This window comes from Mus caroli, unplaced genomic scaffold (assembly GCF_978045245.1).
Source record: "Mus caroli unplaced genomic scaffold, Mus_caroli_1 scaffold_14, whole genome shotgun sequence".
Classification (NCBI taxonomy): Eukaryota; Metazoa; Chordata; class Mammalia; order Rodentia; family Muridae; genus Mus; species Mus caroli.
Genome location: NW_028227269.1, coordinates 70663153 through 70688825, shown reverse-complemented (window position 1 = coordinate 70688825; position 25673 = coordinate 70663153). Strand labels below are relative to the sequence as shown.

Genomic DNA, 25673 nt, shown 5'->3' with positions numbered 1-25673 from the left:
AAACTAGAAAAAGAATTTACCACTCCTTTGGAAGACTCAGGCAGCAATCTGTGACCAACATTTTTAGAATTGGGGACAGCAGAGGCGAGCTAACAGTGAGGACTAGTGGGCATTATGCAGTAATCTTGGCATCTGTACCGCCACACGTCCTGGACAACAGGTTTCATGTTTCTAAGAAATTTCTAGAATATGCACCATGCTGGTTAGGAATAGCCCTGGTCTCCTTAGCTGCCATCTCCACGCGGGCGTTCCTTTCCTTCCTCTCTTCTCCCGTTCTTCCGCCCCCACCCCCACACCTAGCCTGTGCGCGCGCCTCGTCGCCTGCTCTACCATCCCGGGGACAGCTCTCCCAAGGCTGCCCAGCCCGCGCCCGCCGCGGTCGCATTGAGCAGCCGCAGCAGCATCCACGCGAGCGCGCGCCGGCGGCTCCGGGATCGCGCTGATTCGCTGTCGCGCTCTGCGGCGCTCGTGCCCGCCCGCCCCTTGCGCGCGCGCCCGGGGCCGCTTCAGTCTGCAGCCGCGAGGCCACCAGAGCCCACCGCCGCCGCAGCCGGGCAGCGACGCGGAGTGCAAGCTCAGCGCCTGGAGGAGAGCCACAGCGAGCCCGCCAAGCCCGCACCATGCAGGCCACTGCCGATTCCACCAAGATGGACTGTGTATGGAGCAACTGGAAAAGTCAGGGTATTCTCTTTATTTCGGTAGTGCATGCCTGCGGCGCACGCGGAACCGCGATCTGGACACGGCCATTGTGCATCATTTCACCTGTGGGACCATGCATGCTTTACACCCAGGAGCTTTCTGCGGGAGGGAGTAAACCTGTTCTTGCAAAATCGACACGAATGATATTTGCCCCCTCCCCTCCCTCTGCCCTGCCTTTATCCCCTCCCAATTTACCCCTTTGTTTTCTTGTGTATTGTGGTATTGTAAATAATGCATCATTTGCCTCCTCCGGGAGCTTTTCTGGCCTGATCATTCAGGACTTGTTTAATCTCTCAGCCGCGGAGCTAAAGTGCTTCCTTATTTATTTTCTGCATCCCAGTGCATTTATTTCTGCCCAAAGGTTGAGATCAGAGCCATTAACTGAGAGGGCATCCTTAGGAGAGAGGGACACACCCATTTCAGGCTTGTTATTTGTGATTACACAAAGGAAACTGGAAATGCAGACCAGCTCTCTAAATCCTGAGACTATGATGGCGTAGCCACTTATTAGGGTGGTTCGCTTTGGAATAGTCTTGTGATTGTGACTGTCATTGGAATAATCTAGATCATTTATTTATTAACAATGGCTTTCAGTGAAATAAATGGAGGGGAGAAACAAAGCCATGGCGGCTGCCCTCGGGTCTAACAGATCTGTTTAGAAACGGTCCATATTAGCACTGGGTGTGGCCGCCCTCCAGCCTCGCTTGCTTTTCAGCCATTTTTATTCAGCCTCATATCTCACACATCCGTCTCTCCTTTGTTACATTAAGATTTTCTCCCTCACCTTGCTCACCTTGCATGAGGAGGAGGAAGGGAGAATTTGCAAGAATAAATTGTATGAGGTAAAGTCCGGGGTTGGGCAGATCCAGTGTCTTGATATTTAACAAATATGGTTCTGAAGAAGGCACATTGATGGAACCTGCAGGGGTTTGCAGCATCCTTGGGGACCAAGAGCACTAAGTGGTGACTCTTTTTATCTTTTTTTTTTCCTTAGTTTCTCTCTTCTTCATCGTCGTCTTCTTCTAGCCAGAAAAAAAATGTTCTTTTCATCTTTAATGATTGTGAAGGACTTTTATTTTATTTTATTTTATTAAGAAAAGATAAAAACAAAAATCTCAGAATTAAAAGCACGCTTGGCTTTGGCTCTTGTTTGTTGAACTGGATGTCAATGGCATAAAATACAGTAGTCTACTTTAAATCATGTGGGCCTATTAGAAATAAGACTGTCAAAAGTAAATAGGTAGGCCATCAATTTAAATGCCAATAAATAAGAAATACTCAGCCAAGGGGTGTAATTTCAGGAAACGATGACAGCTACATGGAATGGCACAGGCTGCACAGATGCAGGTGGCTGTAAAGTGCTTCGTATCTCTTCCTTCTGGGTGCGTGTGCCTAGACCCATCAGTTGGATGCACACACTCCACAACTGTGCCTTCAAAAGAATGCCAAGTTCAGATGGTTATGACGACTGGTGATCAGGGTTTGTTTCTGAGTGTCTTCTATTTTTAACAGACATAGACTTGGAAAGATGGCAGCTGTGTGTTTTATTTGTAGAGATGTTGTAGCATCGCAGTGCTAAGGGTTTGGTATTGGCTTACTTTAAATTTTGAAATGAATTTTTTTTTAATAATCAGGAATTAGCATAAAACGCAATCACTTGCCCTCTGAAGGCAATTGTGTTCCTTTCCAACCATGTAGCTACCTGTGGAGATTGATTCAGAGTTACCAAAGAGTCTTACTCCCAGTGACCTTTGATTGTCCTTAGATTCATTGATTTCCTTTCCTCAAATAGAACAAAGCCATTGACTTGAAAATTGGCCACTAGCTAGCTAGAGAGTTCAGTGACACCAGATAGCCGTGGTGGTGAAAATGAATTACTCCTTTGTTGTCCTCCCCTGTGGGAACTTCCATCATAGACTAAAACTACAGTAGATTCTAAACACATCTTCACTCCAGTTCCCTATGCTTAAAGCAAATTGTTCTAATCCCCAGCTATACCTGAGAGTCACTTAGAATGCTTTAAGAAACACAAAGGATGCTGGGCCCCACCCCTAGAGCTTGTGATCTTGGATGAGTTTAATACGTATCTGGGGTTGAAGCCACTAGTGTCTACTAATTCTTAGTGTGCCCAACTCTTAGGCCAGCAGAGCTCGGTGTACAGATGGCATGGGTGTGACCTAGGAGGCCAGTATGGGTAGAAGTCAGCAGGCACTGCTGAAGATGCCCTCTGGAAGTGTACAGAAGCTTTGCCTGGGTAGGAAACACATGGATCTTAGGCTGCCTCTGTATCGTTGCAGTTTTCATCTATAAATTACATCACTGAATTACTTCACTGAAATGTATTATAAAACTAGAGTGCATGGGTTTAGGGTGTGTGTGTCTGTCTGTCTGTGTCTGTGTGTGCGCATGACATATATGATTGCAGTGAAAGACAGCCATGAGTGGCAGCTCACACCTAGAATACCCGCAGTGAAGAGATAGAAGCATGAAGATAGCCCAAAGCTCACCTTGGACTGTAGAGCAACACGCTATCACAAACAACAACAACACAAAACCAACAGTAACAGAAAGAGGCTAAGTCAGACATTGCCATACACACCTGTCATCCCAGCATTAGGTTATAGAAGAGGGGTTCAAGGAAGCCAGGCTCATACAGAGAGGACAAGGCTAACCCCCGAGACCATGTCTCAAAACACAAACAAACAGACAAACAAACAAACAAACAACTCTAAACTTTACAGGATTTAGGTTCACTGTCTTAACGGAGATAATCTTATAGTTTACAACGGTCTTAATATTTATGAGGCCGTTTTGCTGATTTGGTCCGATCATCTCAAACCCTGGGTGTGAGGGCTTGTTTTCACATTTTCGTCTCGGGGGTGATAGATGAGGCTTCTGTCAGGTGCACAGCTGGTGACAGCCGGAGCCCTGCTTCCCACTGTTCCGCCATCTGCCTCTGAGGTAGGCCGTGCTTTCCTCTGTGATTTATCGAAAGACAAGTTGTCTGAGTGATGGGGAACAGCCCTCATACTCACAAGTTTCCATTTTGCCAAGTATCCTCTCAAATTTCCATTCAACTCCTGGATGGTGGGAGACTCTAAGAAGGTAAATCAAACTTGCCCAGGATCTGTGAGGAGCGGTAAATTCAATAGTTAACGGGGGCTCTCAGACTGGCATCCCCTCACCTCCCAACACTCACCGCCGCCCTCATGAATGCTGAGTGACAGAAGGTGAGATCCCACCCACCTCTCTGAGATATGTTCACTTAGGCCCTTCTTCACAGACAGAGCGACATCCAGCAGCCATGCAAGGCACACGCCCCACTTATATCATTGTCCCCATCCCCACCATCACAGACTGGTCGTCCTAAAGTCTTCTCGATATTAGCAACTTGTCAGTGACTGTGCTACTGGTTCCTAAGCCTTCGTGACATTCCTCTCACTGTATTGGGCAGGGAATTCCAGGCTTAAGACTGAGAGGACTGGTAATTTGCCTTATATTGATATTTAACCGGTAATTTGCCTTATATTGATCATTTAACCAATGATCCCGTGCCACAGAGATGAAGATTCATGAGCAGCCCCCACCCGTAGGAATCTGTCTGTACTCTGAAGACCCCTGCCCACCTCCCCTTTCTACCATGTTCAAAAAACTGTAATGGGCAGCATCTGTAGTGCTGTGGTGTCTTGGCGATCTGTCATGTGCTTGGATGCTAAAGCTCAACTCCTTTGTGTGTGTTGTCTCCACCAGCCCACAACCTTTCAATGATGTTATCTAGTTATCTTTCAACAAGAAGTATACTCTGTGGTGGCCTACAGTGCTCTATGGAGCTGCTTTAGGATTGTCTAATCTAAATGTTACTCGCTGAAACATTTACTAAAGACCCAAGCATCCCATGACACTGGTAAACACACAAATTTTAGCCACAGAAACTGAACGAAGTAGTCGATAAGATACTTGTTGCATAAGCATGAAATTAGCAAGAAAGATCTCCAGAATTTATGTTAAGAAGCTCCGTGTCAGCTTGTAACCCTAGCATTGGGGAGGTAAAGACAGTGGGTCCCCAGAGATTACTGGCCAGCCAGACTAACCTACTCAGTGAACCTCAGTTCCCAGTGAAAAACCTTGACTCAAAAAATGAGATGGATGGCTCCTAAGGCACGAGACCAGAGACTGTTCTCCAGCCCCCACACCAGTACACACATGCATGCTCACCTGTGCACACATATAAATAGGAGACAGTCTCACCTTTTATTAAAGACAGCTTTTTATTTAGACTCATCATTAGAATACGCCAAATATTACAGCATAGCATTATACAACAAACTCCTCCCTGGTGCAGATTCTAATGAGATCCCATGGGAACCTGCTCGGTTGGGGCACTGGGACTTTACCTAGTGAGGGAAGACTCTAGGTACACAGAATATCTCAAATGTGTATTATTCAGGCAGTGGGATCCACTGAAAACAGGGTGTTCTCTTTTTACAGCATCTTCATCGCTGTTGAGAGGACCTTTGGAAGGGCAGAGTTTAAGATGGAAATGTTTTATTTGTTTTCTGCTTCTCTGACAGAGATGCGGGTACACTATGCATTTTTTATTTTTGTCAAAAGATTTCAATAAAAGCCACAAATCACCCCAGTTTCTAATCAGTGTGGGTAAATACTGGCTATAATCAGTGTGAATACTGGCTATATATTGTCTAATATATTTGTCTATCTGCCTCTGCAAATACTTGCAGGTATGTACATCAGAAAAATGAAGCTAAAGTCTAGGCATGCAGGGGAAAGGGGGCTTTTTATAAATTGAAATATGGAGGTCTCAAAAATATTCTCCTTCCTCCCCACCCCCGAGATCGGGTTTCTCTGTGTAGCCCTGGCTGTCCTGGAACTTGCTTTTCAGACCAAGATGGCCTCCAACTCACATAAATCAACCTGCTCCTTAGTGCTGGGATCGAAGGTATGTGCTGCCACGCCCAGCTCAAGAGCAATTTAAAACGATTTGACATGAGAAACCAACATAGGGCTGAAAGAATTATGAACTTCAGATCTCTTTACAGCATGAGCTATTCCTAAAATTATAAAGAATATTATGATAAATATTAAAAAGTTAGAATCTTTGAAATTGTGTTTCAGTTTAAGCTTCATAGATGAACTTTCTACAATACCCATTTTAAAAATAAACATTTTAAATGGATAAGATTGTTTGACAAAAAAATGCTGCTCTATATCTTTGTCTTCATGTCTATTCTGTTTCTCAGGTTTTCATGAGTTATTGCTTACTCCATTAAAAAAAAACAAAAAACAAAAAAAAAACAGCAGCCCTGCTCAATGCCTGAGGCCCGAGGAGTGTGAATAACAGAGGCCGAGTGAAGTTAGCTGGAATTCTTTATTTTTAGGTCTTTCTTTGGAACACAAAGGAGAAGTAATGCTTTAAATTAGTTTACAGTATCATTAAGGTTTAGAAATGCACAGAACCCAGCAAGGGGGGAAAAAACTAAGAAAGACCTTGAGTGTATGGTTTCTAGGATATTTTCCCCCGCCCCTCCCTCTCTCTCTCTCTCTCTCTCTCTCTCTCTCTCTCTCTCTCTCTCTCTCTCTCTCTCTCTCTCTCACACACACACACACACACACACACACCTACCTCACAATCCCCACCCACACCCACACCCCAGCCTCCAGGGTGCATGCCTTTCCCACCCACCAGGGCTTTCAGACCACTCCTCTTCCAGCTCCTTTGAAACTACAGCAGCCATCTGGGAAAAACATGGCTTCCTTATAATTAAACTCAGAAATCAAGGTCGAAGACTTGATATTAATAATTCTCTAAAACACATAGTCTGAGCCCAGCATGGTGGCTCATACATAGAATCCTAGCACCCAGATTGGAGGCAGGAGAAGTCTCATGACTTTGAGGCCACCCAGGGCTCTAGAGTGAATTCTAGGCCAACCAACTAGCATATCTCAAGATAAACAAAATAAAGATATTATCTGACTAAGTAACAGCTAAAATCAATCAAGTGTTAGCTGTCATCAGATTCGAGGTTTACCACTCTGTAGTTTGGTGAGGAGAGGGATAAAATATGACCACCTTTGTAAGAGCAAGTAATTTAACAAATGGGACCGAATGTGATGAGAAGTAATTCCTCTTTATGCTTTTTGTTTTCAGTTCAAGGAATAGTTTTGCTGTTGCACTGTTTGGTCCCCTGTGTCTTGTAGCATCTTCCTAGCCTCGGACACGATGCTCCCTTCCCACAGCCTTTGCCTCCTGCATCACAGTTTGTGGGGAAACTCTTGCCAGTGAGGCCTTGACTTTGCTTAAGACATAGAAAGAAGTGAAGCTAGCTGACTTGTTTTAATGTGTACATCCCATGGGGCCTCACTTTCTGGTCCTAATTGTCCTGGACCAAGCTCCCCTCCTAGGAAGTAGAGAACAGGAAAGGTACTGCTGCCAGCTTGAAGATGAGAATCAGCCTCACTTCTGGCGGAGGGAAATGGTGAGGCTTGCCTAAGCATCTAGTATTTCCCTTCCATGCAAGCCAAGAAGCAGCAAGCGGGAACTGTACTACACATCCACAGAAAAGGGTACCAGACATTGCTCTTGGCTGTGGCTTTGACAATGAAATCCTTTCTTTTCCGTCGTTCCTCCAAAGCTCATTTAGAGTGGGTTAAATGCTGAGCCCTTTCACGGTGTGTAGGAAATGCCGAGTTCCCCACACCTTCCCTTTCAAATCATCCACAGGGTTACTGAAACATCTAGAAATAGTGTTGGCATTTTTTTCTTGACAGCTAGCTTGGCTGTGTTTAGGTGGTATGAAGAAAGGGTATCAGGAGTTCTGCCAGCAGATGCCCAGCTGGGCTCGGGGCTCCTGGACTAATGCTTTGAAGTCCCACTGTGTGGGAGACTCTGTCTTAGTAAGTGGAATTCACCATTTGTTCCACTAAAAGGCATCACCTCTGAAGGTCTGAGTTTAAGGTGTTAAGAGCTCAGCCACCCTTCTATTACAATTCTCTTGTTTAATGTGCAATGGGGGACTAAGGGGAGCAAGTTACTTTAGTGTCTTTGTGCCAGCACTCTGTGATATATTGCTGGCCTCAGGAACATCAGTCAGACACCGGTTTTCCCATCATTTCTTTGGACACTGGCTGGGGACCCTGGGCTTGTAGAGCCTTCTGTCAGTTTTCATGAGGTAGTTGGTACCCATCAATATCAGTTTATTTGTTAGCGATTCTCTGTTTGCAATACTGATATTTCTACAACAATTTCTTTTAACATTTTCCTATTTGGCCTTATATAAAATAGCATTAACTTGTGATTCAATGGCACCTATGATCTTTTCTGGACTAGGGTGGTAGCTGGGCATAATAGTGTATGCATTGGGAGGCAGAGGTAGAAGGAGCAGGTATCCAAGACCAGCCTTGCCTACATAGTAAATTCGAGGTCAGCCTTGGCTACAGATAAAGAAAAAGAGAAAAGGATCGATGGTACAGTCAATTGTTTAATTTATTGCCATTTTATATTTACTTATGCCACATTCTGCTTTATAAATAAAATATGGGCAGTTGCACTACTGTCTTCTTTGCTTATACATTTTTAATAAACTTTCTGAGTACCACAGCCACCATTGGGGTCATAGAACTGTATGCAGCTAAAAGATTTCCAAACTGAAAGTATTTAGATCACAGTAAAGGACTTCCTCTCAAGAAAGTTGACAGAGTTTAATTCTCCATAATTCTAAACACGGAACACCACTCTCATTGTGTTTTCTGGTTTGGTTTGGTTTGATTTGATTTGGTTTGGTTTGGTTTGGTTTGGTTTGATTTGGTTTGGTTTGGTTTGGTTTGGTTTGGTTTGGTTTTCCTGAGATTCTGGAAGGTATTGGCACACTGGTTTGATACTGAGTCTTCAGATCTCTTATTTCATCTTTGACAGCATTGGTTCTAAGTACACGACAGCTGTGCACTCATACCTGTGATGTGAGGCATAAGATGCGATCACCAAGCCCTTTATCAAACTGAAAATAGAGCCTACTGAGGCCTTTCAGATCCGGTTTGTTGCCTCCTGGTTTTCAGCAAAGTAGCTGTAATTATTGGAATTGCCAAAGTGACGCAGCCATGTACCTGTCCTTGTGAGCATGCTCCGTGAATGTGTGCTCCACTGTTTGACTTCCCCATCGACTTTCTGCACGAGAATATCAAAAGAGGGAAACTATCTCCACTTTGCTGTCCCCAAGGCACTTGAGGTCACTGCAGTTGTAGGATTACTAGGGAAACTTTAATCAAGGGTTGACTAATGTGGACCCACTGTGGGCATGGACCCACTGTGGGCATATTACACTCTGCTTTTCATGACACCATAGCATGGTCTTGGTAACTTGTAAAGAGAAGCTTGTGTGGACATACAATTCAGCAAGTCCACAGTTGATCAAGCTCCTGACCTAGCAATGGCCTGCTTGCTGGCAGAGCCCTGAGGTGCTACAGGGTATCAGGTGACAAAAGACAGGGAACACACTGATACATATGTGTCCTGGACTCCTGTCTCATAAAGCCACCAGGGCTCAGTTACGCAGGCTCCCCGCTGAGGACTTAGTTAATTTAGTCCTAATCCCTTCTCTATACCTCCACTTCTAAATCCCTTAGTTGGATTAAGTTTTTCACCCTCTTAAACTTCACAACAGGGATTCAGTTCTAAAGTGAATTTCGGGGGAAGTGGGGATAAGCTATATTAAAACCATAGCAGATACCGTAAAGCTTGCTAAGAGATTCACATCATTCCCATCAAAATTCGAATCTGCAAAGTTGACATTTGGAATGCAGAGAACAGACATTCTCTTCTGAGAGCACAGCTTCGTAGCCTCCCACCCATCCCACGCCATCCTTGGAACAGGGAACTGTTGACCTGCACTGTGGCCATTGCCGTTCTCCCTGTCCACATCTCCAGCTGTAAACCCTGGTCCCAGGTATTGCCATGTTCAGTTCTGACCCCTCAAATTTAAGTCTCCTCGACGTATGCTGTGTGACAGACAGTTGACAGCCTCAGGTCAGCCCTGCAGCTACTGACCATAGCACCCCAGATGGAACCCTGCTGCCTGCATCAACCGAGCCCTTGTCTTTAATCAAAGGCCCTCGACCCTTTGTTGATCCTTTATTCGTCCCTTTTGGAACCCTTGTTGTATAGCAGGACCATCCAACAGAAATATCACGTCAGTCACATGTGATATTTAAATCTTCTGGTGCTTTTCCGAAAGTCTCCCGTCCCTTTCCTCCTTTCTTGGGAAGAACGGCGATGGCTGATTCATCCCATCTTCCCCAAGTCCTTGCTCAACCACCTGTCTTTTCTTTTCAGAAATCTTCACCCATCCGTTTTCTCTCCAATCCCAGATTTTTCTCCACCAGAAGGCTGAGCAGAGCGCACAGTTACCGCTGCTCAGATGGCCATGCTCTCCATTCCTCTGGATTTCCATTTCTCTAGGCCCCGTACTGCTCTGCCCCACCACTAGCTTCCAGCACAGCCCCCTACACAGAACCACATGACCCTTCTAGCCACCAGACCCAGAGGCTCCTTCCCAGTCCTCACTTGCCTTCATGGATCTGCACTGTTTCCTGTGGAATGCCTGGAAGCTTCTGTCTTTTCAGACACTGAAATCTACACTGCTGAGTCTACCTCTTCCAGCCCCCAGGACTCTCGCTGTAGCCCTACTCCTGCCATATTGCTTCATCCCATTGCCTTCGTTAGCCTCCTATTTCCCAGAGATTTCCACTTCCAGGCCTTCAACTGTTTTGTTCTATTCTGGATGCACTCATATGCCAATAGTCTATTCTGTTCATCAAACTAATCCTGCATAATGTTCCCTTTATGCACCCCCCAAGCATGTGCCCCAAGTTTAACAAGCACCCCCAATTCTTCCTTCATCCACTCCAGGACTACCACAACTTCAGACTCGTAGCTCCTCCTGCAATATAGACAGACTGACCTCGTGTTGGGGTTTGTCCAGTGAACTGTCTGGTCTTCCCAGATAGACCTTCACATCCTTAAAAATACAGAAAGAACATTTTGTAATTGCTCGATTCTTATGCTTATTAGAAAGCCAGTGATCAAGAAATATGATAAGGACTTGATTTTACTAAAAGAAAAAAAAAGATGACCCATTTAAATAGCTACTTTATTGCATACTGAGAAAACATGTTAACTTTTAGCTTCTTCAGTGTGCTACCTGTCTAATGGGGCTTATTGTAAGGCTTAAATGAAATAAGACATGAGAGTGCTGTGAATATTTTAGTATCCACCTGGATAATATTGACACAAAACACTCCAAGCCCACAGCTCATCCTTTACAAGATTTCTGGTGATTGCCTAAGTAGAAACTTCTCGTAATTGATCACCAAACACGTGGACTCATTTAACCTCTCTGCCTACAGATCCCTCCAAGCCTGCCCCAGACTGGGTGCCAACCGTTCTCAGCTCTTTTGAACAGGTAGCCAGAGATGTAGAAGGCTTTTTTAGGGGGAACCTATATTAACAGGTATTTAGCGACTTGTTCAGTGAGGATTCAAGTTGATCCAGCCTGAAAGCTTCCCATGCCCCTTCACTAGTCACAGGGTTGTGTGAACCACCATCCCCAGGTCTTTCCCTGTCCTCCAGGAGAACTCGGGCTTCCTTACAAGGTGTCTGTATCACCGTGTGCCTGCCCATGATACTGTGCTGCCTGCCTTTAAAGAAATTACATCCATTCCTTTGTAACTGTAAGACCTCCATTTTCATACTTCAGGTATTCTTATGGCTCTGTCTCCCAGCACAAAGCCTGGTGTTTGGTTCTCCCTCAGTGAGGCACTAGCTCAATAAAGAGAGCTGTTGGAGGCTCCTCACACTCTCAGGCCTTCATCCTGGCTGGTTTAGACTCCACCAAGGACTCCTTGGCCTTATTGCCTCCAGGCCTGCCAAGAGGAGCCCAGCCATGTGGAGATCTTGCCTTTTCCCTCCTCTGTCACCTGTCCTTAGGGCTGCAGGACTTCACAGAGCATTTCTTCCTAGAGGTCTTCTGCACCTAGAAACATTGCACGTTGGCACTCTTCCGAGGGGAAATTTCTTTAGTTGGATCATGCAAGCTCTGTGAGTGCCTGTGTTGTTCCCTTCCACATTGTTAATTGAGGAAAGCAAATCTTTCCGTGCAGTCTTTGGTTTTGGCATCCTGGCATTTAAAAAAAAAAAATGAACACAATGATGATATATAGATGTTTGAGGCAAAAAAACAATGGTTCAAATATATTAATTTCTAGTTATCAGTGTGACAAGTGATTGGGTAGAAAGAGGCTTTAGCACAGCAAGAACTTCTAGCATAGACTTGGGGCCCTGATCCTATTTTTAAAAGGGAAATAAAAAATTGTTATTTCCTCCCCAAACATGCTTTTGAGCTTCTCCTCTCTCTGCTTCTTATATCAGAGAAGTGTCCTAAGAGACAGGGACTCACACTTTGTCAAACCAATAGGTGTCTGCTGGCAACTTTGCGTTGGAGCCATTGAGGGACCACAGTGATGATGCAAGCCAGTTGATAGGGAAGGATTTTCTCTCCAGTGTTGCTTTGCCGGGGGCCTCTGAGACCGGAGAAAGGAGCCTTTCGCCTTGCATCCCGAGATGAGTTTTCTGGGAGGAGGCTTTAGCTCTCTGCTGTACAATGTTCCCATGTCACCTCATTAGCCCTTGATCGTCAGCAGGCATGGTGTGTTGTACAGGTTGATCATCTCCAACTCTAGATACAAATGACAAGTTCCACACCCTGAAACTCGGTAGCCCGCACAGAAACGCTTTACTGTCTAGAATGACCTTCACACTGTGTGTATGTTAAATAAGAAACATAAATGGGCTTCGTGTTTAGACTCGATGGGTCCAGGGCGTTACTGTCCATGCCTGGCGTGCTGGGAAGATGGCAGGACACGGATGGTGCTGGAGCAGTAGCTGAAAGCTCACATTTTTATCCACAAGTAGGAGGCAAAGGAGGAGACACTGGCAAAGGCGTGGGCTTTTGAAACCTCAAAAGCGGCCCCCCAGTGACACATTTCCTCTAAGAAGGCCACACTTCCTAATGCTCCCTAAACAGTTCCACCCACTGGGAACCAAGGATTCAAACCTATGAACCTATGATGGCCTTTCTTAGTCAAACCACCACAGGGAGCATGCGAAGGTTTAATCCCGGTGGGGCTGGCAGCACAGTCCTGTAATAATAAGCTAGAAATGTAAAGAGGGATAAGAGATAGCTCAGTGGTTAGGTTAAATGCCTCGCTCACACATGAGGCCCTTGGTGCAATCCTCAGCCTTGCAAAGGTCAACTTCCGGCCTTGTTGCACAGCCATGGGTCTCAGTTTCTCTTGGATTTTGGAAGAAAACTAATTTTGTTGAGGTGTACGTGGCGTTGGCTGAGGTCACCCGGGCTTTCCTTCCAAACGGACCAGCTTCCTTTTCAAACTCGACTTCCTTGCTGCTTGTTCTCAGTGGCAGCTAATCTGTGCACCTGCTGGCCCCCTGTTGAGACCAAATATTGGCCACAGAGTATCCACTTATGCTTGTAATCAGTGTGGTCAGAGGGAAGAACAGGCCCTCTCTGGACTCGCATATGCCCCGCCACTGTCCAGGTAACATATCCCACAGAGATGCACCATAGCGATGCGCTTGCACACTGGAGCCATGGCTGCGAATCTGGGAACCCGGCATCGGGCACTCTTCCAAATCCAAATGGAGTATCCATCAGTCAGTGTGTCTGGTGTCGCCATCTCTCTCCTCACAGCCCCGGGTGGGAGATTGCAGCCCCAGCCTCAGCAGCAGAGCCCTCAGCTTGCCCCGGTCCTGCCGGAGTCACGTGCTATGTGTGTCGTGCTATGTGTGTCTGTGTTTCCTTCCACAGCTATTGACCTTCTGTACTGGCGGGATATCAAGCAGACGGGGATTGTGTTCGGGAGCTTCCTGCTGCTGCTCTTCTCCCTGACCCAGTTCAGCGTTGTGAGCGTCGTCGCCTACCTGGCCCTGGCCGCCCTCTCTGCCACCATCAGCTTCCGCATCTACAAGTCCGTTCTACAAGCTGTGCAGAAAACAGATGAGGGTCACCCTTTCAAGTGAGTGGCCCAAGCTGGCTAGCCCTCACCCCGCCTCTCTGCCCCACCCTCACCCCCGCCCCATCTTATTGCTAGCTCTCTGGGAAACTGGGGCGGTGGCGTGTTTCCCCAACAACTCCGCGAACCCCCTAGACTTTTCCAGAACCCCTGTTTTTGCTTCCTAAGATTGCTGGTAGGTTCTGCATCAAAGTCATTCTTATCAAAACCCTACTGGCTTTCAAAAATAAGCACAACCCGTTAGCTATGTGCAGGGCTTTAAAAAAAAAAAAAAAAAGATTTTTTTTTTTTAGCTTTTGAGCTTTTTTTTTTTTTTAAAGATTTATTTATTTATTATATGTAAGTACACTGTAGCTGTCTTCAGACACTCCAGAAGAGGGAGTCAGATCTTGTTACGGATGGTTGTGAGCCACCATATGGTTGCTGGGATTTGAACTCCTGACCTTCGGAAGAGCAGTCGGGTGCTCTTACCCACTGAGCCATCTCACCAGCCCAAGATTTTTTTTTTTTATATTTAATTATTTTACCTTGTGTGTGTGAATGTTTTGCCTCATGTATGTGCGTCATGTGTGTGTCTTTTGGACCCTCTGAAACTAGGGTTATAAGTGGTTGTAGCCGCCATGTAGGCGCTGGGAATGGGGCCCAGGTCCTCTGAAAGAGCAACAAGTGCTCCCAACCTCTGAGCCACTATTGCCAATCTCATGTTTTGGGTTTTTTTTTTTCTTTTCCTTGTACACTTAAAGAGAGAATGTCAACAACTACTTACTCCATCCACCTCCATAAGGAAGGCAGAGCAGGCACTGTGACCCCAGTTTACAGATGGGTAACACTGAGGTTACAAGAAGTAAGGTCATGTGGCCAGTAGTATTATGAGGACAGGGTGCCAGGTTTTTATGTTTTTGGTAAAGCCCCAGCCTACCCAGATGCAACCAACCAACTCCACTGTAGTAAGTTCCTCCATCCAACCTCAGTGGTGAGCAGGATTGCCTGCAGAAGTCAGTGCAAGTGAGTGTCCCACACACCCGCCTGCCGGCCATAGGCTCCACTACACATGTGCTCGATCATGTGTTTGAGGGACAGTGCTGAGACCTGGGTGAGCCATGTAGAGGATGCCGCAGCACGGCTCCAGGCCGTCTCTAGAGTTCACCAGCACCACTTCTGGGTGAGCCCTTGCCCTGCCTCATCCGTCAGCTGAGTTAAAACCTCAGTTGCAGCAGAGCCTCAGCAAAGAAAACGATGTCCATCCGGGGCAACTGGGCAGCCTGAAAGTAAAGGCTGCTTGTCAGGCGTCCCTCCTCAGCATCTTGGTCCTGAGGTCAGCGCCCAGCACAATGATGGGGTGCACATCCGTGGTGCACATCCTTGGCACACATCCGTGGTGCTTCACCATGCACTGACACGGTACAATCGTGGGGCCTCTTTCTAATGCCGAGTCACTGGGCCATCTGGGCTGTAGCTTGGTTTCACAGTCCCCACACCCACAGAGCTCAGAGGTGGCTCACCTTTGTTTTTAGCAGCGTATACACAAGCCAGATTTCAGTGGCAGTAGCATGGGGCCGATGTTGAGGTTGGAGTGGAAGCTGAGAAAACTCACTTCGGAGGTAAAAGCTTAAAAGTGAAAGTTTTCTTGTCTGAGTGCCCAGGGAGTCGGCCAGTTTGGGATCTGAACTGCATCCCCAAAGAGACATTGTACATCATTTTTAAAGGATGTTAACACAAATCAAGGGGTGAGCTGGGGTGAGCTGGAGAGAGCTGCAGTGTTATGCAATTGTATTTTGATATTATGGTTAAAGCAAGGGAGTACCCGTTGGAGACTGGGCCATGTCTAGGGCACCTGGCTTCAAGGTCTTTAATTCATCCTCCTAGACATTAGGCCAGGAGCTCAGCATGATAAGGGTACAGCTCATTAGGTCAGCTGCATGTAGTTAATTAGGGCAGAGCACTCAGTTGGGTATATATTTTTATAACTTGGTTTAGAAAACAGCAATTTCTATATTATTTTTACCTGTTAACAGACAATTAAGAAAACATTTGGGGGCTGGTGAGATGGCTCAGTGGGTAAGAGCACCCGACTGCTCTTCCAAAGGTCCGGAGTTCAAATCCCAGCAACCACATGGTGGCTCACAACCATCCGTAACAAGATCTGACTCCCTCTTCTATGGAATGTCTGAAGACAACTACAGTGTACTTACATATAATAAATAAATAAATCTTTTAAAAAAAAAAAAAAAAAAAAGAAAACATTTGGAGAAGTGGGGTAGGTGTTCCCTCCGACATGGGAACATGAATGTGTTTGACCCTGCCAACAAGATGGAGAAGTTGTCCCTGAGATGTCTGGACTCAGACAGCTGTTAAAAACAGAAGCTAGGGGCTGGTGAGATGGCTCAGTGGGTAAGAGCACCCGACTGCTCTTCCGAAGGTCCAGAGTTCAAATCCCAGCAACCACATGGTGGCTCACAACCATCCGTAACGAGATCTGGCGCCCTCTTCTGGAGTGTCTGAAGACATCTACAGTGTACTTACATATAATAAATAAATAAATCTTTAAAAAAAAAAAAAAACAAAAACAGAAGCTATTCAGCTGTAGGGAAGTCCCCAGGTCCTAGGGAATTGAATTTAGTTCCTTCCTATGATTAAATGGAGTCTGAAAATGAAATGGTAGTCCTTAAAATATGTTTCTTTCATTTGTTCCCAACAGCCCAAATCCTCATCTTCACCCCTCCCCTTGGCCCTGGCCTCTGTCTGTCCTTAGTCACTTTCTACTTCATTGTAGAACTGCCATGTTCTCATCCCCCAAGGCTTAAACATGGGGGATTTAGGTCCCATTTGCCTTATTTCTTCCCATACCCATGTACAGGAACAATATTCTAAAACTACACTCAGCCTATTTTATTTTAAACTACACATTGTCCTTTAGCAGGCAAATGTAAAGTTTAAAATTCCTTCTGTCAAGTCAGTTGTATGAGCAAAGGCAATACCTGAATCTGTATTTTTTTTAAATCATATCTCACTATCTGGATAAGTCAGTATGTTTTGTATTTCTTCCAAGGGGAGAAAAACATTAATATTTAAATATAAACTCCCAAAGTCGGTTTAGGTTGTGTCTTAGTTAGGGTTTCTACTCCTGCACAAACATCATGACCAAGAAGCAAGTTGGGGAGGAAAGGGTTTATTCAGCTTATACTTCCACATTGCTGTTCATCACCAAAGGAAGTCAGGACTGGAATTCAAGCAGGTCAAGAAACAGGAGCTGATGCAGAGGTCATGGAGGGATGTTACACTTACTGGCTTGCTTCCCTTGGTTTGCTCAGCTTGCTTCCTTATAGAACCCAGGAATGGTACCACCCACAATGAATGGACCCTCACACCTTGATCACTAATTGAGAAAATGCCTTACAGCTGGATCTCATGGAGGCATTTCCTCAAGGGAGGCTCCCTTGTGATAACTTCAGCTTGTGTCAAGTTGACACACAAAACCAGCCAGTACAGGTTGTTTTAACCAAGTACCATAAACTCATTGGATTTAATGATAAAAAACACACATTTCTCCCATTTGTGCTAAATCTGTAACCAAAGTGCCTTGTAGTGGAATTATAAACTGCTATCTTTTTGTTGGGTCCTTACAAGGCATCAAGAGTTCTCTGGGGCTCCAATAAAGAGGATTAAACTAGTTCTGAAGGGGGCCAGTCTCATTCAAAAGGGTCCCGTCCTCTTATAATTGCCTTCCCAAGTACCTGGCTGATCAGGTCAGCCACATTAAGACTGAGGATTTCAACACATTGTTCAGGAGGAGTCCAGCCTTTAGTCCATAACTCCCCATACAGCTCAGGACAAAGGCTGCTTTACTGTCCGTGTCTGTTCATCCCATGCTTTGGAGAAATCTAGGCTAGGCAGGCAGTCCAGAGCCGTCTTCAGGTAGAAGAGGGGGGAGAAGGAAGGGAAGATGGAGCTCGGTGGAGGGGTGTGGCCACGCATGGAAAGCTTATGTATATTGTGGGAATATGTTCTGTATTTTATTTAGTATTGAGTTAAGTCTCACCACTTGAATAAATGAAAACAAAACCCTCATTGCTAAAACCACCATTCACTAAGACCAATGAGTGTTCAATAAGGTCCAGGCCACTGGAATTACCATTGTTCTCAGGAGAAATCTGGAAGTCAGTTTCAGAACTAAAACAGAAATTCTTAGTTTGTCAAGGACCAGTTTGGCAGCTGGGCTTTTCAGATTGCTGTAGTATCTGAAGAGGATACTCATTCCTTTGTAAAGGAGACACTCATTCCTTTATAAGTTGTGTGTGGTGCCATCAGTAAAGTAGCTGTCTCTTCACCAGTCTTTCTCAGTCCTTCCTTGTTTCTCTGAGTTCCAGTCCACCCTTTAATACTGTGTTTTATAGAGTCGCAGAGCCCCCAGAGAGTCAGAACTTCTGCCCTCCAGGTGTACAGAAGGCGGGTGTGCCTGGTGTCCCGCAGCCAGCAGCCATAACCCTTGGAGGTGACCCAGCCACAGTCGTCCCCGTGTGACGAGCACGCACTTGGCCCTGGGGTGCAGCAGCCCGTGTTCAACCCTCTAATGGCGTTCTCTTGGGATGGTTTGTTGACAGGGCCTACCTGGAGCTGGAGATCACCCTGTCCCAGGAGCAGATCCAGAAGTACACAGACTGCCTGCAGCTGTATGTGAACAGCACTCTGAAGGAGCTACGGAGGCTTTTCCTGGTCCAGGACCTGGTGGATTCCTTAAAAGTATGATTGCTTCGTCTTCTTGCCTTACAATCATGGTCTCCCTCGAGGAAGACTAGAATATGCAGCTACAATTCAGAGGCTACAAAGCAAGTGCTAATTAGTCTAGAATCTGAGCGTCTCCAGCTGTGTGGAGTCCTGCAACTCATCCAGGCTCGTCTCTCTGTTTCACAGAGGACAGAACTGGGGCTCAGAGAAGAGGCATTTAGACATTTATCAGGGTCACCCAGGTGTGTTTAGAAGAACCAGGATCAAACCTAGGTTGGATCATTCTGGACAGTCTACATGGAAAGATGTAGATTCTTAAACCAAGAGCTCAGCCCTTCTCCTAATTAATCACTTTTAGGGATTCAAGGAACATGTGTACTCTGGAGAAGTCTAACAGTAAACCCTCCAGAATTACTCAGGTTAGGCATCTAAGGGAAAGACCTGTGCCCAGCACAGAGCATCACACACAGACACACACACATACAGACACACAGAGACACACATGCACACAGACACACACAGACACAGATACATGGACACACACACAAACACATGGACACACACACACAGACACACGGACACACACACATGCAGGCTTTATTTCAGATGGTCTCACTCCATCTAGTGCAGTGGTTCTCAACCTCCCTCCTGCCATGCCCCTTTAGTAAAGTTTCTCATGTTGTGATGACCCCCAACCATAAAATTATTTTTGTCATTATTTCATGACTGTAATTTTGCTCCTGTTAGGAATCACAATGTAGAAATCTGTGTTTTCCTCTGGTCTTGGGGGTTTGAGACCCACCGGTTGAGAAATGCTGACCTAGAGGGTTTCTTTGCATGGGCTGCTTGGACCTCCCTGTGACTTCCTGGTAAAATCCAAGTCATTGAAACAGGACTCAGCAGGCCCATGAGCAAACTGGGGGGCAGGAGGGGAGATGGTTGTGAGTGTTCTGTCCTTAAGGAGTGCTTCGTGCAGGACGGGGCTCAGGGCAGGGGAACTGACTAATAATTGTTTAAGAGAAAGAAGGGAGGGATACCGGCCTGACCTTCAAGCTGCATCTGTGGAACAGGAGATGTCGACAAATACTTAGAAACATGTCAGGAGATCACAATTGCTGACTGTGCTTGTATTTGTAATGTAATAATTGTGGGCCAGAACAGAGGTCAGCAAACCTCTTCTATAAAGGCCAACTAGTATCTGCAGCTTCAGGCCGCATAATCTTACCCTGCACATCTGCGGCTTTGGACTATATTATCCTACCTGTACAACTTGGGCACTACAGCACAGAAGCAACAAAAGACAGTCCATCAATGAAGGGCTATGGTTGTATCAATAAAATTTTATTGATGAACACTAGAAATTAAGTTAATGTAAACTTACAGATCGTTGAATACATTTATTATTTAATCTGACCATCTAAAAATGTAATAGAAAAACAAAAACAAACAAAAAAAACCTTCATAAACCCTGGGCCCTTATAAAATCAGCCAAGAGCTACAGCTTTCCAAATGCCCAGCTTAACCTGTGATTTCGTGAGGTCCCTGAACAACAGCATGATCCAAGGTCTCCAAGGGACCAGGATGGTAAGCTTTAGACTCTTCCCGTCAAAACCATTTCCCAGGAATCCATTTCCTGTTGTGGCTCATTCTAGACTTTAGGGGAAAAATTGAAATGTTAACTAGAACAGCTCAGATCCTAACCCAGGAAAGACATGGAGCCCATCTGGGAGGGACCATGGTGGGCTCTCTGACAACCTTTCTCTTCAGTTTGCAGTCCTCATGTGGCTCCTGACCTACGTTGGCGCGCTCTTCAATGGCCTGACCCTGCTGCTTATGGGTAAGGGCTTCCTGTGTTCTGTGGACTGCTGGGATGTGGTACTTCCATGCTGTCAGCTGCCAGCTTCTTGGTAGATTGCTAGGAATAAGCATCAGATTCTCCCCAAGTGGAGAGTATCTCGCAGTCCAATTAACAATGGACTTTTCAATGTTTTTTCCTCCAACCACATCACTAAATTTGCTTTTGGCATTTGTACATCTACAGTGGCAGCTATGGGTGGATGGACTGCCATCTTGAAAGGGCACAGTGCATCCTCATTATCTACAAATATATCATTATTATATTTGGTTTCTTATGCCTTGTCATCTTTGATCTACAATGCTATTTTTTCCCAAACAATGCTACAATCTCCTTACTATGCAAAATGTATCTGTAAACTTGTTCCTGCTGATCTTTCTCAGAGTTCTAACGGTATATTTGTTGTGTGTGTATTTGTTACTGTTTCTGCAGCTGTGGTTTCGATGTTTACTCTACCTGTTGTGTACGTTAAGCACCAGGTAAGTTGGACATGGGGTCAGACATTCTTGTGAAATTTTGCCCTCATTGTCTTTTGGTTATACTCATGATTTCTTCCTCTTTGTAGGCACAAGTTGACCAATATCTGGGACTTGTGAGGACTCACATAAACACCGTCGTGGCAAAGTAAGTTACATAGTGCAGCTCTTGAAAAGGAGCCACAGTCTGAGGCAAGCACGGGAGTGGATTAGTTAGGTGTCATGAAGAGGCAGAGAAAGAAGGGGCTGAGTTAGATTTTACTCCTCCGAGTCGTACATTCACTCTCATCTCAATTAAAACTTTTCAAAAAATAAGTATAACTTTCAAACCCTCAATTAAATAAAACTGTCAGTAGCTTATTTCAGACATCATAATGAATCTATTTTAACAAGTTTAGTAATACTAAACTCTCCCCAAGGGCTGGCCCATGTTCAAGAATGAAATGGAGGGGAGAAGAAAGAACCCTAATTCAGAAAATTTTAAATGAACAGTCACATTGAAATGAAAATGCTTAATAAACACCTGCAGTCTTTTGAACAGCGAACACTACCAATTTTAAACCAGTAAAGTTACTTTAAAGGTTTAGGATGCATGAATAATCTGTTACCTAAGTATTTTTGCTATACTCTTTTTCCTTCATGAGTTTGTATTTGTTTTGTGCTACTGCTGTTTTTAACCCTTCTGCCTCTAACAGTCCCTGCTTTACAGAGCTGCCTGTAAAGATACTTAGAGATGCAAGTGTCAGGTTTCCATGCCCACAGCTAACATGGTCACTTAGCCCAGTGATTTCCACAGCTCTCTCCTTCATGTTTTAAGGCTTGTTGCTGCCTGCCATGACAGATGTGTTTCATCGTTAAGATCATTTAACCTAAATGTTGGATTGTCCTTCAGACAGACTCACTTCTCGAAAGGATCAGACTCTATCAACATTAACTCCATTTGGTAATCAGATAATTATGTAGCTGAGCCCAGGTGGTGTTCAGACTTAGGCGCTTCAGTCAACGATGTATGATAACAAAACTGTAGGAAGAGCTGTTTTTTCTGCGTCCTTCTGCCCTGATAGCCCAGGCCTGCAGCTGCTATCCTCTCTCCATGCACAGAACATTTTGACTTTCCCTGAGCCCCGAACCCAACACACACACACACACAGACACACACACACAGAACTCTGTGGGGTTCCATTCTCAGTTTGGAGATGTGGCAATTCTCAGCTCATTTCATAATGCCCAAAAACATTCCCTCAGACCCCTGTGTCTCCAGCGTAATGAAGATAAGTAGATGAAGAATGAAATAGTCATTGTTCAATGTACAGAAACAGCAGAATGGCATAGAACAGAAAGTGCTGGTACTAAAGTCAAGAGTCAAAAGGCAAAAGACTGGAAAGATCCAAAACAAGCTTATCGTATTAGAATTTCTAGAGTTGATGGCCTATAATTTACATTTCAATGAAGCCCCTAGGTAACTCTTGGGAAACTAGAACTATATTTAAACATTATAGCTCCAGAAAACCTGAATGGGAATTTGGCAGCTGGAACTAGAAGTTTTGGGCTGAAATTGTACAATATTCAGTTAGATAATCTTGAGGAAATCTTGTGGGTGAGGGTGGGGGGTAGGGTGAGGGCTGGACACTTGGTTCTAGAGACTATTACCTGTGTTGCTATGGTGACAGAGAAGGCATGAAGAAGATGGTTGAGTCCAACTCGACAGGAGTCCTCAGCCTGTTGGTATAAATTATAAAGGAATAACCATAAGGTGATGTGGATGCTACAAGAGAGCTGTGTATAATTCTAGAGTCGGAGCACTGAGGAAGCAGCAGCTCTGAGAGTGGATCCTGGAAAGCCCGTAGGTAGGGCACCATTTGTCACAGGCCCTGAAGCAGGGATAAGCATTCCTGTAGAGGGTAATAGGGAGAAAGACACTGCGAGAGGAGGAAATTATATAAGCACATAGAAAGGCACAGAAATGATCCTGTTCAGGAAGTGCGCTGGCCACTGTCCTACAGCCCAAATGGGAGGCAAGAATACAGATGGCAAGGCTGAGGCCAGGAGATGAGCACTCATGGGATGGCCCCTGTGTTTCCAACCAGGAAGCTGATGTCATTGCGATTGCACTGTGTGGAAATGGTTTAGTGACAGTCTCCTGAGAGATTTGGAGGGGAGAGGCTAAAAGTGTGCCTGTCAACTCAGAGGCTATCACAATGCAAAATAAATATGCATATGCATCCGTATATAGTCTAATTGTTAGATTATAGTTGAGAATCAAAGCTTTGAAAACAACATGTCACTCATGAGAACAGGGCTCCTATAATAGAAATTAAATCAGGTTGGCTGTGTTTCCTGGTAGCCAAAGCAAAAAGAGAAACTGGGTAAGTTATAAAAAACCAGAGTTCATCAGTAGCCTGTGTTGCCCAGCACTAGAGTCTAAGAAAAATTTCTTAGGATCTCCCACCAACCTCAAATGTTGCCTCCAGATCAAGGGCTCCATACTTGTGTCTTCCCCCCTGCCCTCCTGTGCCAAGACTCATCTTTACTTCCCAACTATCAGATGGCTCTCCCTTGCATGCCCCATAGACATTTCAGACCCACGTGGCCAAGTATCGTGCTGTTAGATCTCAGCGTCTGGTTGCCGTCTGTCCTCGACATCTTGATAAATGCCTATTTATCATGCTACCCATTACTCTGGCCGCAAGGCAAGGGGTCTACCTCATTTGCCCTCTTTGTCCTGCCCATTCAACACTCGATCCATCAACAGAGCTCTCCAGCCCCTTCTCCAACTGAGATCTCAAGACCGTTCACCTGCCTGTTTGGTGTCTACCACGTGGTCCTTCCCGTCACCATCTGACACCTTACTTCTGTAGCTTGTTCTCCATCCAGGATCGCTTCTGCTCCCATCTCCCTCTTTATTTTCCACACTGGGATCATCGTGACTCTTTAAAGAAAGCAAATCAGGCTGCATCATCCCTTTCCCTGCTTTATCAATGGCTTCCTGTCACCCAGAATAGAACTTTAAACCTTTGCCATACTCCCTAAGTTCTAACACCGTTGGGTTACTGCCTGCTTTTCAGACCTGCCCCTTCAACATCTAAGCTCCTTCCAGGCCTCTGTACTCTGCCTTCTCTGCCTGAAGCCTCCAGATCTCTGTCAGCTGGCTCCTGCCTGTGTTTTAGGCATCTGTTTCTTAGATCATTATTTCTAAAGTGGGCTCCACCCACTTCCCCACCACTCCCCCTCCCTTCCTAACCCGTTGCCTTGTATTGTTTTATAGCATTTGTCACCATCTGAACATCCTGCCCCCTTGTTTACTTCACTCTCTCCCATCCCTATGAGGAGGAAAACTCTACAGAAGTCCCTGGTCTCTCTAAATTCTAGAATGTTGAAGGTTGCCTAGTGCATAGGGAGGTGACAATCCTAGTCTGCAAGCTGAACTATTAAGGCTTCAGATCAATAAACAAAAGCTTCTAGAATCCTAAAATGATAGCGGATACCCCAGGACAATGGCTGCAGTACAGAATGTTAGGAGCCTTGACAATATCTGGTCCCCCACATGTTAAAGATGATTTTCTAGGGAGGGATCCCAGTCAGGACTTCCTTGGCTGCCCAAGAGTAAGGAGCACATTAAAATAAACCAGGCCCAGTAGTGAGCACTTAGAATCCAGGCGCCGGTGTGGCAAAGCCAGGCCCATTCTTGGGATTCAACAGCCAACCCAGCCTAATCAGCACACCTCAGGCCAGCGACAGATCCGGTCTCAAAAGACAAGGTGGAAAGCAACTCAAGAACGTCACCAGAAATTGGCCTCTTGTCTCAGCACATATGCACACATCCCTGTGCACACGACACGTACACAGACACAGACGCACATGTGCACACGACCTTCTAAGCTGTGAGAGAGGTTCATTCGATGAATGAATAGCAGTATCTGGAACTAGGACCCAGGCTTAGTCCCACTGCTGGATATTTTGTGATAGGAGGGGTACTGGGTGAAGAGATTCCTCTGCCAGGACACACCTCGGTTTATCTTTGTCTCCTGGTATAGCCATTGTACCCTCTTTCAGAAGTGCCCAGGACTAAGTAGCCAGTGGTGAGTATCACAATCTCTGTAGCTGTGAAAGAAGCCACATTGGCCATCCCATCTACCAAAAAGCTGAGCTAGAGAATGCCGCTCTCTTGTCTGGGCCCCATTCAACCTTCTGTTCCTTCTCACTGTTTATAAGTGTTTCTAGGATACTCCTGCTGTTTAACTACTCAAGACAGTAAAGCCATATCATGACCACGCGAAGTGGTTTCATGGGTACCATTTGCAATGTAACCCTTTGACTTTTACCTTTGTAGGATCCAGGCTAAAATCCCCGGCGCCAAGAGGCACGCCGAGTAGATGGTCACCCCAGGAGAAGCCGGACATGAGTGGGGGTGTCTGGAGTGGTAACAGCTCTCTCCTTCCTCCTTACTGCGAATTGATTGTTTCCCTTTCCTGGTACCATAATCTTAGAGGCAAACTTTGAGACAGGTGTTTTCAGGCTCTTCCTGTACTCTTAGGAGATATGAGCCGCCCCCTCCCCACCCCCCCGTGTCAAGCACTAAAGTATAGAGTGTGTTAGATGTGGTTTTTGATTTCGTGTTGCTAAAAAAAAAAAGAAAAGAAAAAAAGTGCATGATGGTGAGAGCCCACGTTCTCCCTCCTCCCTCGATGTCCTCCCCCCTGCAACGCTTCTGTAGCTTCTACTGTCCCTGTGGCTAGGCCTTTCTTGCCAAGTGCGCTGACACATAGTGGATCGCTTATCATGTCCTTGGGTTGCTGGATGGATTCATCTCTAATAACACT

General features: G+C 45.5%; 1 protein-coding gene across 2 annotated transcripts in view; it reads left to right on the top strand.

The window, feature by feature from the left end:
* Positions 1 to 25396, top strand: part of Rtn1 (reticulon 1) — a 202965-nt gene extending 177569 nt beyond the window's left edge. Inside the window, exons 1-7 of one of the 2 annotated variants that reach the window (XM_029484873.2) lie at positions 479 to 681; positions 13593 to 13800; positions 18399 to 18537; positions 20290 to 20359; positions 20810 to 20856; positions 20943 to 21001; positions 25184 to 25396. In XM_029484873.2, coding sequence (XP_029340733.1) covers positions 621 to 681; positions 13593 to 13800; positions 18399 to 18537; positions 20290 to 20359; positions 20810 to 20856; positions 20943 to 21001; positions 25184 to 25226 — 627 coding nt within the window. In that variant the 5' untranslated portion in view covers positions 479 to 620 and the 3' untranslated portion in view covers positions 25227 to 25396. Of the gene's footprint in view, positions 1 to 478; positions 682 to 13592; positions 13801 to 18398; positions 18538 to 20289; positions 20360 to 20809; positions 20857 to 20942; positions 21002 to 25183 lie in introns of those variants that run through there. The other variant, XM_029484872.2, reaches the window with a different exon arrangement.
* The last annotated feature ends 277 nt before the right edge of the window (positions 25397 to 25673 follow it).